At 33.6% G+C, this 19,898-nt stretch overlaps 1 protein-coding gene across 2 annotated transcripts in view; it reads left to right on the top strand.

Moving 5' to 3' along the window:
• Positions 1 to 1,238: 1,238 nt before the first annotated feature.
• Positions 1,239 to 19,898, top strand: part of LOC138122328 (uncharacterized protein PF3D7_1120000) — a 26,283-nt gene continuing 7,623 nt past the window's right edge. Inside the window, exons 1-9 of one of the 2 annotated variants that reach the window (XM_069036558.1) lie at positions 1,239 to 1,500; positions 1,984 to 2,046; positions 4,199 to 4,340; positions 4,679 to 4,843; positions 5,547 to 6,182; positions 6,493 to 6,609; positions 6,697 to 6,729; positions 11,745 to 11,832; positions 18,685 to 18,867. In XM_069036558.1, coding sequence (XP_068892659.1) covers positions 1,427 to 1,500; positions 1,984 to 2,046; positions 4,199 to 4,340; positions 4,679 to 4,843; positions 5,547 to 6,182; positions 6,493 to 6,609; positions 6,697 to 6,729; positions 11,745 to 11,832; positions 18,685 to 18,867 — 1,501 coding nt within the window. In that variant the 5' untranslated portion in view covers positions 1,239 to 1,426. The remainder of the gene's footprint in view (positions 1,501 to 1,983; positions 2,047 to 4,198; positions 4,341 to 4,678; positions 4,844 to 5,546; positions 6,183 to 6,492; positions 6,610 to 6,696; positions 6,730 to 11,744; positions 11,833 to 18,684; positions 18,868 to 19,898) is intronic. The other variant, XM_069036569.1, reaches the window with a different exon arrangement.

Below are 19,898 nucleotides of genomic sequence, written 5' to 3'. Positions count from 1 at the left end.
TCAAAAAATATTTTCCCATATTTAAAAAACTTCTGCATTTACCTTGAAAATTTTATAACTATTTCATTTGCCTACAATAAAATGTTGGCAGAGTACTGAGCGAATACAACAACGGACCTCGTCGGCTGAAATAGAACACCGGCTTCTTTACCCGCCAAATGTTATTTTAATTGGGACGAACATACAACTACCATTCTGATGAATCTAAACATTTTACACCGTGACTTTAGTCATCTATTATTCCTGCTGGATATTTACAGACTGCTATAGGTGCAGCTAACGACTGAGCAAATAAACCTGCAGTACTGTTAATCCTCAGGGAAAAAGTTGTCCATCAAGCTTGAGCTCGAATTGAAGGTATCTCTTTTAGCAGATTGTTCTGACAGATAGGCCAGCCTGGCACTTGGCCATGATTCCCAAGAACACATGTGTTGGCGAAAGAATTCCTTGCTAAAAATATAAATATTTGCCGACAATGAAAAATTTTATTTGTCGCGCTCCTTGCAGAAGATTACTTGTCCAAAGTCAGGTATTATCGTCCTGCAAATGTTTTCGGGGATCGACACAAGAATGCGAATCTTATCTGGGTTTTGTTCCAATTACATTAACCTTTACCAAAATTTTTGGCAAGCAGGTAGTGTTTACCTGTGACGTACCAGCTGTGACATATTTATTGTCCAAGAAGTATGCTCGGTGTTTTGTTTGGTACATTTGGGGTGCGGATTATTTTAATTAAACTCCACTTTCTTTAAGCGAAATCAGTAAACGAACGACTTAATTTGTCAAACTGTCTGGTGAACAAGCATTTTGCCCATCACCATAAATGACAGACAATTAATAGAGTCGTTAATGACGCAAATAAATGCAAGAAATATTTTGAGATGGTTTCTAAAAGTAAATCGACTTTGCTTAGAGAACAAACTAACTCGTTTATTTTCGCCGCCTATTTTTGATTCAAACTGAAGCTGATCATTTCCAGGATTCTCATTCTACTTCCTTAAAACACGAATCTACTCAAATGAGAAGTGTTTTGGCAAACACGCACGAAACTGATATTTTCACTTGATTGTTTGGCGTCACTCTTCTTTAACTTTCAACATTTATCATCGGCAAAAAAAAACATGAATATGTTTTATTGTGGTCTCTGTTGTAACACTCGTGACATGCGCTTCCTGTGGGTTCCCGATTTGGCTCCCAGTTCCCCCCGGTTACATCGGGAGGCTGCGATAGACACCTGGAGTAGTTGTGTGTAAAAACTTGAACAATGATTGTTGGGGCGTGATTTTTTCTCTTTCTTATTATGTGTAAGAAACACGACTGTCTGATTCTTTTGAAAGAACTGACTCAAGTCGTTGTTCTTACTCTAGCGGAGATTGTCGCATTTATGTTTTTAAGTGTCCCTTTTTCTAGGTGAAAAAATGGCAACATGTTGAGGCAATGGTTCGAGTACTTTAAACTTTTGTTTTATAAACTGTTTTTTGGTGTCAATGCCGTAAAAGGGTAAGTTCGTTCGTTTCAGTTGCCACCGTCCATTAATCTATCTGCGAATCCATTTCGTTGGTTACATTTGTGGTTGCTCCGGTTGAAAACTCACCAAATAAATCAGTCAGTTATTCGCTTAAATGCAAATTAAAAATAGAACGTATCGGGTGTTGAATCGTCTTTTATTTGTGCGATCCGTGCCAATTAACATTCGTCGCCGTAATGTGATCTAAGATGCAGTTTGTCTCTAGGTTCTAATACGGAATAGATTGCAATTTGTCCACGTCCTTGTGTTAAGCTCCGTGAAAAGTTGAAGTCAAAACATTAGAAACCGTGTCTATTTTCGACACATAAATTTCATTCTGTTTGTGACTTTCTGTCAACGTTCGTTTTAGATATAGTCCATTTGCGAGATATTTTGGTATACGGAAATAAAACCTATTTGGCCATTTTTCTTTAACAGCCACTCCATAATTAATAGCTTGGTTTTTGTTATTACAGAAACGATGACAGATTTTCAGCGGTTTTTGTGCTTACTTATTTCTTATGGGATATTTTGACAAGGTAAATTCTATTTTTGTACCCATCTACCATCTTATCGTTTCCATGTGTTGGTCTTACTTTCAGTGACGTCCAAGCATTTTCAAGTTTATTTCGATTTTCATATTTTCCGTTTCACTTAACTGTGAAATAATTAACGTTTAGTAAAGACAGATGCTACAACGCAATCTAGTCATGTGGGCTTCTAGACCATGAATAACAACTTAATTTAAGAGTCTAGTTTGATGCTAAAAGAACTTCATTACGGACGCTTTTATGCCAATGGTTTACACACTATTCTGATTTTGTTTTACGTGGCAAGCTAGTGAGTAAAAATATGGGTACACAACCTAGTAATTATTATCTTCTTACCATGAAAAAAACGTTGAATATTAAGTTGACGTTCTTTATATTACCAACATGCCTTTTTGGTAAGACATATGGTACCGGGTGATTTTTTAAATTCATTATAATATAATGTAGTCATAGTTGTGAAATTTGAAAAATCATCTTATACTATACAGGGTATTTCACAAGTGATAGATAATGAGCCCGGCGGAATTGAAAATGCGGCCCACAATACATTTCAAAACGTGGTCATTTTAAATATCGCATTGTTTTAGAATGAAATTATGAATCCATGATAGCTTTGCTTCCAATAATTTTATTTGTCACAACTGACATTGACGAAAAAGTTAAAATAGAACGACTAAAATGTATTCGAACAATGAGAAAACAGACATGATCCTGATTTATGGCGAATGTAATAAAAATGCTTCTCCCGTTGTGCCTTTATGCAGACAATAAACATTTTCCCAAAATCTCTTCGTTTTTTCATAATTTCATTTAACCAAGCGAATGACGTTTATGTCAAAATTTACGAAACTGCACAGCTAACTATGTTTTATGTTTTTTAAATCAAGAAACAAATATCCACATTAACTTTGCAAATGTAATGTGGGTTGCATTGAAAGATTTATTTATTTTCCATCCACTATCGTACATACAGAACTTGTTTTCGACTAATAATTTATAACAAAGAATAACAAATAAAACATCTATAAAAATAATCAGTAAACTACGATAAACCTATTGGCTAATTTGGTCCAATTTGGTAAATAAACGCATTATTAAAGCGGATTTTTTATTTTCGGATTTGTAATAGCTTACGTTTTCGGATTTAACTATTATCACTAGTTCCACGCATTACGAATATTTCAATTAAAACCTGTCGTAGTCCTCGTAACTTTCACTAATAGTTTACGACCAAGTCTAAGTTATTTTTATGAGTATTCTTGCAGTTTTGCCAATATTATCGAACACATTTTCTGGCGTTTATTGTTTTGAAAATAATTTTCGCGGGTGCAGCGGATGTGATGTAACGTTCACTTTTTATTTGACATGTTTTTGGACACATCTGCTTGAAAATAAATGGACGTTATTAATAAAATTATTAAAGAGATTTGTAATACGTCAGTACAGTTTTAGCAGTTGAAGAAATAACTTTTAAATATTTTTAATGGAACACTGTGGGCTGATAGAAAAAATAAGATAAAAGATAAGATACAAAATTAAAGTTACCTTTTTATCTGTCTAAATTAGCAGTTCTTTCGCAGTTTTTCCATTAATAAGATAATTTTAGAATTGAATGTAAGAAGAAATAAAGTGATTAGTTCGACTTGCTTGTCTAATTCAACAAATATAATTTTATATTGTGTTTAAAAACGTTATTCATCAGTTCATCACAGTTCCTTAATAATTCTTGTGAACTGGCTGTATGATTTTCAACAGGTTTTAATACTATTTCAGAGACTTATTTTTAAGGTTACAGTTGTTGCAAAAGAATTTATTTGTATTAATGACGGATTAAAAGCAAAAGTTACTTTAAAATGTTTTTAAACTTTTGGCAACTCCGTTTGAATCTGGTATGGACAGAGTAGAGCCACTACCCAGTTTTATTTACGGGCGGAGCTGGATCCAGTCTGGAAAGTTGCCAGATGGACAGTTGTAGATATACCTTAAGTGTTTTTTCGTATGGTTAAAACGTCTGAAAAAAACTATTCTTAGCAAAGTGTAATTAGGATTAAAACCAAAGCTCATTTCCTACATAACTTGAGTCAACGAACTCGCCTTAAACAAATACAGTAGTGTTGTTCATACACTCTTCAATTTGCAGAAATCCTGACGCTGAGAGAGGCAGTAAGACACCCGGAGGCAGCCTAACATCTAATAAAATGTCTGACACTCAGTTGCAACTTGCCGGCTCCGGCAGTCGACAAATAGAACAAGAGTCCACCGAAGAAACGACGCTCTCTGAGGTAGGTCGGGAGCCGTTTGATAATTTGTTACAACGAGACAATCTGCTTCATATTCCATCACCTTATTAATGCAGGCAACACTTGCGTTGGCACAGGTAGTAAGAGCCAATTAAAAGGTGCGTTAATGTGTCAACTTGAGGATTCATGTTGTGGGTTTTGAATTCAAGATTCATTGCTATTTAAGTTGTTTAGCTTGTGATTTACACGTGCCAGATGCTACATAATTTCACGTTGGTCTGATTATGCGTATGTTTTATTGAAACGATTGCGGGCAACACTGCAATCAATTTATCGCCACGTTCGTGTTTGTATTCATTTGGAATTTTTGTTCATTTTAGGTATCGAAAGATCTTGGACATACTAAAATGTCTGAGAAATCGGCCCAGTTCGAAGCTACTTCAAATACGTCCATTGTTGAAGAGAATGCGTCTAAGAACATCCAAAGCAGTTGCAATGTGGTTCAAGCACAGTCTCTATCGCAGTCTGTTAGCGAGAGCCGCAAGGTAACAACATCTTCATTTTCTTCCTCCCAAAGCTTTTCATCCGAAGAAACGGAGGAATATGTAATCGAAGGTTAAACCTTCTCTTAAGCAATTGCTCAGCACTTTCAAATGTTACCTAAAACGTGGGTAATTTCCAAAATTACTCTTTACTTACCTAAATCTATATAACATTCTCAAAATTTTTTTGAAACGAGAATTAATTTTTTATCTACTTCGGTAGAAACTATTTTCTTACGAGGGTTTTGACTTTTGAGGCATTTATTAAATACATTACACTATCCATAGCATGTAGCAACCATGTGATACAAGAGGAAAAGACACTAAATTAGATGTTTTGCCTAGGTAACTGAGAGTTATATAGAACTGACGCTTTTTTTTTGGCAGTATCACTAGGATTGTTTTTTGCCATCGTTGTCTTTACTTACTGTATAAATGAAGTTTTACAATAAACTGATTTTAAACCTGTTTGTTCGTTTATTTCCAGGCACTGAGCTTCAAAATGTTATCTCACGAGCTTTCAGGCGCTCAGTTCTATATAGCTTCTCATCATTACACATAAACAAAAACATAACGTTTTGAAGCTTCAGTTAAACTGTTTCACCCACACCTAAAATGTAGAAAATTAAGTGAGCACATAACAATTACTGACTGAAGCCTTGAATTTAATTCTTTAAAAAAAAAATTATGAGGCAATAACTCGTAGGAAACGGAAACCTCAGTTGAGTCAACAGCTCAGTCAGACGAGAAAACAGAAACAACAGCGTCAGAAACGTCAGCAATAAGTAACTATTACAAACCCTTGGAACCCATCAAATCTTTTGAGCCTGTAAAACCCTTCGAGCCCTTGAAACCTTTCGAACCTTTGAAGCCATTCGAGCCTCCCAAATCTTTTGAGTTAACACGACAGGCAGAAAAAACAGTTTTAGAATCACAACTAAATGACGAAATTGAAACAGAAGGGAAAGAAGGGGGCAATGAAATTGAGAAAAACGTTATTCAGGAGGAAGTTGAAGTTAGGGAAGAAACGATGGTTAATAATGGATTTCCTCCTGATTACATACCTGTAGAAGCGTTAGAACCGTTGCAACCATTTCCCCCACTAGAATTAACTGGTTTACAAGTAAATGGATTTGGCAACAACAATGATGCCTCGCTTAAAGCGGAAATAAAGGAAGAAAAGATCAAAAACTCACTGAAGGAAATTATATCTGACTTAGACAGTTACGCCGAGAAGGATAAAGAATTGAAAGAATCCTACTATGAAGAGAAGAAAGTTGATAGCAATAGTACAACGTATTCTTATGAGAAAGTTTTGGAATCGCAGTCCCACGTCAAAGAGGTTTGTCTTGTTGGTGTTGATCACATTTACAAAACATAGCTTTTTTAATACAGTTTTATTGTACAGCCTTGGTCAGTCAAATTATTAATACTGCCGCAACGTGGCTTCTCAATAACCTAATCTGCTAAATCTAAAGAACAAATTTCGAAAAAGTACCTGTTCAATAAAAACATTTGAATTAAAATTGAAAACAAATAACGAGTTATATTTTCGATTAAACATTGTGTTCGTTTTCTATGTGTTGGCCACTTCTGTACAATCACAGCGCCTTCAATTTGTGTTGTGGTCTTTTTGCATGTAAGTGTTGTAGAATGGAAAGCGATCCAACAATGACAATTGGATTGCCCATTTACCTTCAGTGTTGCCCAAACAACGTCCCCTGTCTTTGCCCCTTGAAAACTCTTTCAATTACATCGATTTCTCGAAGGTATACATTTAATACATTTCATTAAACTTTCCAATAATCCATTTTTCTTCTGTGCGGAAAAGTATCTAATCCAACAATTAATTCCAGATTACGCAGGAACTTAGTGGACAGCATTTTCAAGTAAGTTTGTATTCAAATTCGGTATGCAATTATCTTTTACGCATATTTAACATTTTTTCAATGAATAATTCTCATTTATAACACTACATAGTTGAATTTCTTTGTAAAATAAGATCATTTCTATAAAATGGAAAATTAGATGACACCAAATAAAAATAGGTAGATCTACAAAAATAATATCTACTCTCTTAAGGACAAATAGATGATAAATCATAAGTGTTGTCCTTTAATTAAACAATTACACAAACAATAAAATTAAAATTAAAGTGATTTATCTATAACTGCTAAATAAATAACATTTTATGGCAATTATGGCATTATAAATGAGCATGTAAAATTTGTATTTCTCTAAATCTAGCAAATTCCATATTTCAAAAATAGGTTTTCTTTATTGAGAAGGTTTTAAAAATATCCAAACGGTTTTAGAATAGATAAGTTAGGGGTATTGCAAGTTAGCGATTTTCAATCTGTCGTCATTTACGACACACTTAAAGATTAAATTTACAGCAGTTGTTTTTGCGTTGTGCACTCATTTATCATTTTCTGTTGCAGAGAACTGACGGAATTTTAAAATCTTGGTTCGAAATTAAAATACTTACGTAAACTTATAGCTTTACAGAGCGAAAAATCAGCTAAACAATTTGTATTTTTCTTTAAATTTATTTTTAATACAATCTCAATACGGATAAGTAAGAATTATGTATTAATTATGACTAATTGTGGATATGTGCACCATTTTTATTTAAAGAACTTAACCGGTGCATGATCGATTCAGTCGTGCAATAATATTTTCAGTTAACTTCCCTGAAAGGACCAAGCCAAAAGTTTACATTAAAAATTTAAGTAAATGTTCCTGAAACCGGTATCGAAAAGAACTCTTTTTCGAAACCTGTTTGAGTGTTATAATGACTATGCTAAAGGTGCAAAATTGAAAAAAGATATTTCTTTTTTAACAACAGTTTAGTTTAGTGCCCATGGTATTAATGATCTCTGCAGCTGCTCGAAATAAATTGAAATCCTTAGTTATCGATTTACTGTAAAAATCAGTAATTGTCCGGTAAATCAAAAAAGTTTAATAACTGATAATATATCCTGAAAATTAAATCGGACGACGAATCTTAATTTGGGCGACCCGATATTTCTTTTGTTTAAAGTTGAACTGACGTCTTTAGGTATAATATAAAGGTCTTGTGAAATATTTATTACATGATTTATGTTACTTATTGTAACAAATAACGGCATGCCTTACTAAATTATTTGGAGCAACGAATGCCTCACGAAGGTTACGATGTCAACTTTGAAAATGACCTTTGAACATCACAACTAGTGGCAGAAGTAGGTACGTTCAAAGACTTCATATTCACTGCATATTCATCTAAATTAAATGTTTTTGAAGTTGCTAAAACTGTAGTTTTAAAATGAATTTTGCTAAAAGGACACCTAAATTCATACACTATGCTTCGTCCAGCGAGAGATTGGCAGATTTAAAATTGTAGGCTTGTAACCCAACACCACAAAATGCACTAAAATACATCAATTCGAGCATAATTTCAGGGCAAAAATGTTACTGAGTGAAGGATTTATTTCAAATTTTACTTGCGCTAGGTACTATTTTCTCTACGAAGAATTTACTGATTTTTATGTCAACCAATCTCTCGCTGGACAAACTTTACCAGTTTATTTATTATATCATTAACGAACTTAAAGCTGTCTACTGAAGGCAATTCCTTTTTCCTTAGATAGATCTAATTTGGTAATAACTCTGGGTGTGTCAAAATTTTCTCTATAAGTTATCTAGTTTACTGTGAGCCTCATTTCCTAAATTACGTAGTTACCACTTCTTTAATTTCATTTACACCCACCGGCAGAAAAAGCGGACACCATTATTATTTAAAAATCTATCGTGTGCGGTGTGTATTTGCTCTTTTTCGACCAGATCCAGGTCTTCTTGTGTACTGACCGGTCTCTTGAAACCTTCTAATAGCTCTGTGAACAGTAGTAAGAGGAGCCCCAATAGCATTAGCTGCATAACGAATGCTACGACCGTCTTCAACCAAAGCTAATGCTCGGGCAATATTTACACCAGCTAGAGGCATTCTTTTAGGTTCTACAAGAAAAGGAGATTTTTTTTTGTTTTTATGCGAAAATAGCCTAAGCTAATGCTCAAGATTATGTTTGCTATCATCCTGTTCAAAATACATCAAAATAGGTACCTATTATGGGAATAGATTTGTTGTTTAATTAGTGTTTCTCTTTTTTTTGCCGGTGAGTGTAATAGTTGTGGAGGAAGTGCTAGATGGAAGTACTTTTCTTTTTATAGATTTATTCCATCGGAGCATTAATAAAAAACATTTTGCACAAATTATTTTCTCCACATCCAGAAATTCTCCTCCAATAAATTCAGCAAGGCATGTAAGAGACTTTATTTGAAATAGTATATCGGGATATAAGGTTAGTAAATGCATTATAACAGAATCGAGGAAGTGTTAGTTGAGATTTTCAAACTTCCGAAATTCTGTTATGGCACTTTATAACTGTATAGTCAATCCATAACGTTTTTCGCACAATCGCTTATACGAAAAGAATTACTTTGAAGTAATTTTTTTGACAGGACTATTTTGTACTTACCGCATTAAGGCGGTAAGTTTAACTTACAGATTGTGTCAACAACAATGGTAAGTAGCTAGTACCAACACGATTGTGCGACATCTGTTTAAAGATATGATTGCTAATAGGAATATTGGTCGAAAAAGGATCCGTAAAAAAGTGCTGATAACGTTTGTGATGGATGGCTGCAAAAATCGTGTTAAATTTTTGCAATCACCGAAAGCACTACTAAGTATATGTAGGTACTTAGCAACACAAGTATGAGGTCATAAGGTTATGAATAAATGCAACTTATAATTACAGGGCTTGAGAATAATTGGTAAAGCAACCACTTGTCAAGTATTAGACGGCCATTGTTGTCTTGCTTTTATTTAATTTTGTTGTTATAAGTACACAAAAAGTACACCCAAGTCGCGCCTTTTTTTACAACTGAACTGAACTGTTGTTAACTAACAATACCTAATGAAAGTTAATAAATAGCACAAAGCAACCAAATAATCTCGTAAAATTAAATTTGTGAAATTCTATGAATAACACAAAACCGTTGCCTGGCTTACATCCTAACATTTATTCCTTCTTAAAAACCACACAAATAACAAATGAAATATAAACGTCCAAATCTTGATAAGTAATTTTATCATTTGTAGGGATAAATTAAGAAAAATTAAATTATAAAATGTAAAAATACTGTCACCATTGTATTCGTATCATTTTGATTGCGTATAATCGATCTCAATTTCAAATAAATGAACTTGGTGTAATGTTGGTTGCATATGCATAAGAAACAGTAGATATTTCAAAGTGAAAAAGCCACGATTAATTTTAAACATAATTTACATGTTATAAAAAAGTAATATTTTAATTAACTCTGTAGTAAAATTTATCACAAAAAATTAGTGATTTTTATTAGAAAAAGCGCGAAGTGAAAAACCACCAAATGATTTATTATTACACCATTAACCTGCCAAAATTGCGTTTGAGTAACGACAAATAGACAACTCTTTCTTCTCGCCATTACTTTTTCTAACAGGTACTTAAATTAAATAACGTTGATCGTTGATAAGCACAACCGATATTTTTGGATGTGATCCAGATACTTACCAAATTCGTTCTCTCTCCTAGCAGATTATTTCTAGACGTGTACTTTGTTGTAATTTCATGCACAACGTCTTATCAACTTGAAATTTAGTTTATAATGTTTCTTTTATCTCGATAGTTCGTTCGTAAAGTGTTGATATCTTGTGTTGTGTAAGTGCGACCGCGCTCTGCTGCAGTTACTTCTCAAGAATTCCAGTTAATTAGTAAATTTGATTTGGCAAAGGAATCAATGAAAACTTTTCGTAACATTTAGGACAAACTAAATATATTTACTCTACTTGCATCACCATAACATGTAAATACATTATTTGGCGGAAAGTAATAGCACCAACACACATGCAGCCGTTTATTTTCTCTTGCGTCTTCGCAGGCAAATATATTTTTCATTTATTGTTTTAGTTATATAAATTATTCATGGTATTTGTGCATTCAAAAATACCCTAAACTGTTGTATTTTTAACTGTTAGCGTGTGTGAATCGATGCTATAAAAATGATTATGACTGTATTGTTTGGCAAATGACGATATTTAATTTTACAGAATTCCTTTGCCAAAATCTAATTAATTCGTAAAAACTGAACAAGTCGTGAAGATGAGGCTGTTAAGTAAAATAGTGGATTCCAAAAGTGATAGCATGTATTCCATGAGTCGAAAGACCTACAGTTTGACAAAAAGTGCTAGTTCAAAGTTTATACCTTCTTCTGCGCCTACGACCCCGTCCTGGCCCTGTCCAGGATCAAATTTTCGTTTACAAAAATCGCACAGTATCACAGACGTAGAATCGCAGAGAGGGTTCAAACCTTCAGATCGCAAAGATCCGCAAAAGAGGGAGTTTCTGCAAAACCTGACCCAGAGGGTTTTCAAGGTTGGCTTGGTGAGTGGTTCATCTTTAAACAATCATAAAACTGCGTCTGGCTTTAATCAGAGCTTGCGTTAAACCAGTGGCTCGCCGTTTCATGACTCCAGATTTCGTTCAGTTTCATTCGGTCCGTTCCTGAAACATTCCAAAGCAGCAGCGCGATTTACGAATATATAGTTATTTCATTTTTCACGAAAATAACCCATTTGTTGCTTTGAATATATGCCAATAGACGATTAGTTGTAGTTTATTTTTATATTTTTGTACAGATAAATCAGAATGTTCCTTGGAGGTCAAATTTGTTTTGTTCATGACAATAAAAGAGAAGAAAAAGTTGTGTATAATAAAAGCGAACATTACCACATTAAAAAGTCGGAAAAGCGCGTTCACTTTGAAGTATTTATTCACACCGATCTGCACTGTATGCATTTTATGTTTTGATTTGATTGCAGGATGAAAATGCGCCTCCACCAAAACCGATCAATTTGGAAAAAATTTTTACTCCCGCCGATGGTGAACAGATACAACCTAGCAAAAACAGTAAGTAACGTGTCGGCCCTTATTTAACGTTGTCTGCAATAATAGTGCATAACAAATTTCATACACGGGATACATGTATTTAAACTTTAATGTAACGTTAAATTTTAACGTTTTCCTCTGTTGTTGAGCATGGAAAAAGAAAGAACGTAATCTCCAATTTGAAAAACTGTTATTTTTAGTTTGAGTTTAGTTAAGCAATTTTATGAGTGGGTGTAAACTGTTTCTTGTCTGGCTTTTAAAAACTTACATTTTTCATATACGTATCTGACAGTTTTATTTTAACTGATTTTATGAATCTGCCTTTAATAATACACAAAGAGTAAAAAAATAGAAATAAAAAGTAAACAATAACTACAACAGAAACAAAGTTTCAAAACTTCTCAAACTCAAAATACATGTCAATTTAAATATAACCAACAATGTAATAGTTTATATTACCCAAGTTTTATTACTTAACTTCAAAGGTACTAAATATTTCAGTGGGTGGTTTCTTTTTTGTGACAAATGCTTTTATATGTACAGTCGCGGACAAAAAAAAGTACGACAATGTTTTTTCGCTAATGTAAATTTGCTTGCCCTTTCTATGGTTACTATGAAAATATTTATTTATTTATTATAGTAACCCCGGTTTACTCAACTCAATTTTGGCTAAATTTCTTAATAAGACTTGTCCTCCTTTTTTTTGTCCGCGACTGTATTTACACATATTCTTATACTTGTTTTTCTTTTTATATATAAACGTTAAAATATTCCTTCTTGGGGAGCGACCTTTATATATGTATTTTCGGTTTTTGTTTTTTTTCTAAGGTTTTATCATTTATAAAATTCGTCAACAAAACAAACGCACTTAGCAGAATTAAGTGATGGAAACTGCCATTAGATTTAATTGAAAAATTCCAAGTTATCTTATTATCTATGATTACAAAAATTGTATTTCTAATATAATATGATCAACACAAAAAAAGATAAGGGACGAAAACATATGGCGTAGCCTCAATTATAATAATAGCGATGATGAAGGAAGATTTTGTCGAAACTCCAACAAACAAGGTTGTACCTTGATTATTATGAATATTTTGTGTTCTAGAATGAAAACACTTTTTTTTTTAATAAATTAACATAAAAACTCCAAATAAATGTCACAATTGGCAAGTGACAGTTTATTAAGTTACGACGTACACTTCTATTAAAAAAAAAAGCGTACAAGTAGTGAGCACAATTTTGGCTAGATTGCCATATTGTAAACCTATCCTTTAATTGTTGTTACTTAGAAACCTGTAACAAAACCCATGCTGATATCCGGATTTTATCGATGTATTTTTCAGAGATTTTAATGTGTGTAAATGTTTTGCCTTATTTATTAGGCAAGTATTACCAATTACTGAATTCCTACAAACACAACTCAAACTTTTATTCGTAAATTTATAGAAAAAGGCAACTCTTAACAATCTAACAACAATTTAAAAATTTATAAAAAGCAATTTTCACACATTTGACATACATACAAAATGTCAGTAATACCGTAATACGTTTTCTTGGAAACGATTAATTAATTTTATCCCCATTTACATTAGCTCTCAATACGTGTACGCTTTTTTTTTTTGAATAGAAGTGTACGTTTTCAGAAATTTAATTTCGATAGCCGCTTTGTTTCTCTTGTTTTATTCTTGCGTATAGTATGGCATGTAGAAGTAGATCTCTTTTTCTTTATCTATAACATCTGTGACGGAGTACATACATATTATGGGTTATGGCACTTAATAGATGAAAAAAATACAAATTTAATAAGACATCCTTGGATGTTTGTAAATTGATTTATGGAAGTTTTATTATACCGAGTGACAAATTTAGTGGGTTGGCTCTCCTGACAATTGGTACGCCTAATCATATACAGGGTGATTCATACAGTATCATACAAACTTTAACCGGTGGTAGATTCCAACCCCTTGACACTCTTACAAAAATGTCTAGGTTTTAACGTTAAAATTGTTGAAAATAAAGCATGTTGAAGAGTGTACTACCATCTGTTAAGAACCGCAGATAAATGAAAATATTTAACTTTGAAACAAGCTGCCCCCGGGGTGATTCGAAGGAATTGTTGTCAAAATAAAACTAAGGCGACCTTTATAATACCAATATTTTCTCTATAGCAACAATTGTTTGCTTCTATTATGACATTCATGACATTGTTATACATTGGACGTAAAATCAGAGAAGAGTGGCATTTACTAATAGTGAAAAGACCGATATGGTAATTTTTGCCAATTTTTGATGTATGACTCAATGTTTTATTGTTAAGAGCCTTTTGAGATCGGAATCTGTCACTGGTTAAAATATACCTACAGTGTGTAAACTACTTATGGAATAAATTCTGTAATTTCAAAACTAATGACACTTGTCGAAAACGTTGAAACAGGTCAATTTTTATTTCTCATAATGCTTATTTTAAGTAGCTTCACTTGCTCATGACGTTATCCATTTTTGACCTATGACGTCACACTCATTTTTTTTTAAATGACAAGCCCTACTTTTTTCTTCTCTTTCTGATAGACCTTCATACTAGCTAAACGATGAAAGAAAAAAATTGGTACCTGACATATCAATTTTTTTGAGAAAATGACAAATTTTACTTCAAAAATTTAATGTAATTTTTAATTTAAATTTTTTTTTGTATGGGTTTATTTAAAATAGAAGATTTATTTGAATAGACCAAACAATTTAGAAGATTTACGGCAGAGAATTTGCGCTGAAATAGAACAACTCAGCCCTAACATTATTGAGCGCAGTGTCATTGCCATCTCGAACTCCAGGCCTTAAGCCAGACAGCGTGTGACGTCACGAGGAAGGCCAAACGTCAAAATTTGACATTTGATTACATTTTCAGAAAGGATCAAATACGGTGTTTTAATCATTCTTATGGAAAATTGTGAGATAAGCAAAAGCTTGGTGGCAAGTGTATATAATAGTTTCAGTTGATACCAGGGTATTTACTGTTCATCGAACGTCGCAAGAGACGTTGAAACCTGGGAAGTATTTTTATACCCTATCAACATTTTCGTGATTACAAGTCGTTGTAAGGGCAATTTAGTTGAAACTATATTTGCTGCACATATAATTAAGATGTAAAAAGCATTTGTTGTGATTTGGTGTTATTTAAATGATTCACAAAGTAAAAATTACGCAAAAACAATAAATACACAAACTTAACCTCACTTGTAAATGACAATTTTCGCATCATTAATGGCATTTTACTCCACGAGGCAGTAATTGTAAAGCCTAAACACATCGTTCTACTAAAAAATAGAGTGCTAACCAAAAATTTTACTGTTTTTATTGAATTCTGGAGGTTTAATGCATTTTTCGATAAAGGCTTTACTGTGACGTCACGATCAAAAACAATTGCTGCCTTAAGGCTTTGTGTTCTAGATGGCAATGGCAGTGTCCAAAGTGTGGGTGAGTGCCAAATAGTTGGCGGGGGACAAATTCAACATTTGCGTAACATTTGATTGTTAACCTTAGATGTTTGTTTGTTTTTGTTTGCGGTCAGTTAAAATTTTTACATTAAAATTTAAATCAAATTTTTGAAGTAAAATTTGTCATTTTCTCAAAAAAATTGTTATGTAAGGTACCTATTTTTCTCTTTCATCGTTTAGGTAGTAAGAAGGTCTATCAGAAACAGAAGAAAAAAGTGGTGGGTTTCCATTTAAAAAAATTGGTGATGACATCATAACTCAAAAATCGATGACGTCATGAACAAGTGAAGCAACTTAAAATAAGCACTATAAGAAATAAAAATTGACCTGTTTCAGCGTTTTCTACAAATATCATTTGTTTCGACATTACTGAATTTATTCCATAAGTAGTTTCCACACTGTATATGAAACAGTATGTTGGCATCACTTGCTGTTTCAGTTTAGTCATTTGCAATTTCCTAATTTGGCAATTTACCTTGTGGTACTGAAAGAAAGGCGAGAGACTAAAAAGTAGATAGTAGGTACTAGGCATGAAATTTTATTTCTTTCTTTAAATGGTATTATGGAGGATCTTCTTTAAGAAACTTCCAAGCAACATTTGCTTCAGGTTTCCCAGACCGACCAATTCCGGCCATACATAGAAACAATTCGAAAAATTGTAGAGAAGTTTGAACATTTAATGGAAGATACCTTTTCATTATCGTCCTGTAGTCCTATACGAGTTCATTTGAAGGGCAAATTAAAAGAAAATTAAATTATAGTGAAACCATCCGAATAAGTCAAATTTCATGGCTGGTACTACTTTTTAGTATTTTTGTCTCTTAACACCGTTCTTGCCTTTCTTACAGTACGTACCACAAGATCTTAGAAAAAACTAAGACTGAAATGAGACAGTCATTTTAATTCTCTCCAAATTTCATTTTAACTATTTTGCCGTAAAATTGTTAGGAGAGCAAATAATTGAAACTCCTTATTTTTCCCTCTAAAATGGTATGGCCCGGTTGTATCGGGTGTTTTTTTAAATTTTACCTCATAGTAGGCGTTGAAGAGTCGATTGTGAACGCACTATACCTACAGGTTACGAATCACGGATCAGCTGTTTAAATCTTATGTTTTTCACGAGTAGTGCGTTCACAATCAACTCTTCAACGCCTACTACGAGGTGAAATTTTAAACTAAATGACAATTGGCCCACTAGACACAAAATAAAGTTGGCAGAGGTTCCTTTTAGTACTTCCTGTTTTATACGGTTGGCAGCTTTGATCTTTGTTCGGGGGGACATTCAACTAATTCTTGTGTTCGTGAGAATTATTGCAATTACATTTACCTACATGTTTCGATTAGGTACTGTTACGTTTTATGTAAGAAATATAAAAAGTATAGTTTTTGACACTTTGACAGATTTTGACCGAATCACGACTTAGATCATACAGTTTGGTAAAATTGGCACTAGGGGTGAAGGAATAGTAAGAACCCCTGCTGCATTAATGATACGACTAATATAAACACAAGAAAAATATTTGTCTTCCTTTCGGGTGTTTGATTTTTTTTTCTTCGTATTGTTAAATTTACCCTTCCTCATTTCGTCAACATTATTTAGTACTTAAAGGCGAATTACACACAAGTCGTTTGTATCGGCTATAAATGACTCATTTGTCCGTTATTTGAGCATGTAATTCTCATGTCTTAAACTAGAAATAGTAACGAGTGAAAACAAATACGACCGTTTATTGGCGTCATTTTAGAAGTTTATTTATTATGTGTAATTGCGAAAACTCCAAATTAGCCAAACATCCGTTAGGTTTTTGTCAAAATTAACGACGTAAATTTTATTCGACAAAGATTTTGACGTGACGTAAATGTTTTACAAAAATCAACAAGGATACACGAATACTGTTCCTGTCACCACAATTAGAGTTATAGTTTGTCCAACGAGAGATTGGTTGACATAAAAATCACTAAATTCTACACACAGAAAGTACCGTGCGATCGAAAATAAAAAAAAATTGAGATGGCCATGATTAATACACTTCAGTTGGCAGCACGTAAAAATTTAATTCAAATGTCATCAGATGCCATTAATTACAATAGTACTTGTCATTCCGGACTTTCAAGGCACTTACCAACAACTTGCCTTGATTATTTTGTTTTTCTATATCTGAAAAACAACGTGTTCAAAAACAGGCCTGGCACAATTCCCGAATTAATGCAAATAATCACTGATAACTGCAATTTAATTGATGTCCTGACTTTGCGAAGGTCATTTGAAAACATAAAGCGAAGAGAGTAGCAGTATGTTTGGAAGCTGAAGGCAGACATTTCGAACATTTATTTTAGTTCGTAAATACGATTGGAGCTCCTTATGATGCTTTTACAACCGACAGCTCACACATAATGCACATCTTTACGAAAATCAAGATTTCAACGTTCTCAAAATCACTGACCTAACTTTTAAGACTGACATCTGATAATGAAAATTTTAACGAATTGTCAACTGAAATTTTTGGTCACGGCCAACTCTAATTTTTTTTTCGATCTCACGGTACTATAGTCCAATTTTTACCCTTTTGAGGTGACGTCACGATTTCCTTCCTCGCTTTCCTTTTATTGAAACGACAGAAACAGAAAAAAAAACAAAAAAAAGGCACGTTTATTTATTGATGGTCACTTTGAGGTTGTTTTATGCTCCTGTCAATTTGACAATTTTTAATTTCTTTCACTTATTACATTGATTATAAACATAACCTTTCGAAGCAATTGTCAACAAATTTGACACCTTTATAGTTATTTATGATCAATTCAAATTTGTTTCTGATCCTAGCTCAAACATACGTAAAGTTACTAGACAATGACGTCATCGCAAAAGGGTAAAAATTGGACTATATCTTGCGTAAATTATTCATTTAGGTATTTACCTTCAAGGAGTAACATTTTTTTGCCCTGAAATTATGCTCTAATTTTGTAGTGTTGGGTTACAAGTCTACAATTTAAAATCTTCCAATCTCTCGCTGGACGGAGTATACCTAGATATTTATTTAATCTTTACATTCCGCAAAAAGTTTAAATACATCTGTTAGAAATAGCTTAAACATAAATTATAACCCCTGAAAGATATTTTATTTCTTCAGTTACATTTCACTTGTAGGGTTTTGATGGCGAACAACTGACATAATAAATTAGGATTAATTTAAAATTAGGACAACATTAAACATTAGATTCATTAATAATTTCACGTGCGACTTGCAAGAAACATTTGCCACAGTAGCTTCACATTAATAAATGAGGCGTAATATTTCGAATTTTATTTTAAGCTGTTTGGTGCCGTCATAAATTCTCTGGTGCAAGTCACCACCGCAACTAACGTATGATTTTTTTTAAGGGAAAATGTTCGCCTCCTCTGCGTTCTACGCCAAAGGTGTCCACCCTACGGTGGAAGAACAGGTAGAATTGGCCAAGCGAATATCGAGCTCCTTGAGCGACATCAGCAACCAGAGCAGCAAGGGCCAGTCGATGTACGTCAACCGCAAGAAGCGATCGGTCAAATGGGTTCACGAAGGAGATGGTAATAATTTTAGCAGCGATCGATGTTTACCCGATTTCCTGTGATCTCTTGCGCTCAAAATAAGTAGCATCACAAATTGGTTCATAAATTAGCTTGAAGTTCAGCTCGCGATCGGGGTATTTTTACGGTGCAAGAGATAAATCCGTGCAGAATGGAGCAGGACTGCATTCTACATATATCCGTCCGGGAGAGTGTTTTGTGGAACATTTCCTCCGGTTCCAAGTGGACGAGGAGAGGAGCGTGTGGAAGCTAATTTCTCGTCGATCTTTGCAACACCTCGCCGCGCGAAGGCATATCGTGGCAGTCCGGAAGTAAAAAACAAATGAGCAAATCTGGCACTCTGCCATATCCATCACGGTTGCGTAACCCTGCCTCCGTGTCCGTACCAAAATATCTTCAGATAATGTGTAGCTGTTTATACAAACAGTTAGATCCACACGGAAACCGGGGAATATTGCGTCGCTTCGGACATCGATTATTATTCGAAGGATCGCATCGATTCTAATTTAAGACGATCGTTGCGGTTCTCGTTTCAAACAATTTTTAATCTTTGCTTTGAAGGTTAGTTCTTTTGATGTGGAGTTCTGTAAATCGTTCATGATATGTTCGTTTGAGTGTTTATATGAATGTCGTTTTTAATTGTTGCATCCAAATTGAAAAGGACGTCTCGCTTTCAACAAAAATTGGCCAGCTGAAACCTTGCTGACGCGTCGTTGTGCGAAACATCCTTAGAATTTGCACACCGAATATTTGTCTGGATATAAATAAAAACGTTATTAGGACAATCCAACTCAACTAAACACAAACTCATCTTCCAGTCGTGATGTATGTTGTAGGCGGTTTGGCATAAATTTCGTACCAGATTTTCCTTTGTAACGTTCTTTCAACCAATGTGCAATTTGCTTAAAAAATGTAATTTCTCATTTTTCATGGTAGTAATTTCGATGGGTTAAGGCATTGGAATATTCTAGTTACTTAAATGATTTTCCTGCTTGAATAAAATATTTCAAAACATTTCTTTTTAATTTCAA

The sequence above is a fragment of the Tenebrio molitor genome, chromosome 1, assembly GCF_963966145.1.
Source record: "Tenebrio molitor chromosome 1, icTenMoli1.1, whole genome shotgun sequence".
NCBI classification, from domain to species: Eukaryota; Metazoa; Arthropoda; class Insecta; order Coleoptera; family Tenebrionidae; genus Tenebrio; species Tenebrio molitor.
Note: the sequence above shows the minus strand (reverse complement) of the source record. Positions and strands in the feature narration are given on the sequence as shown.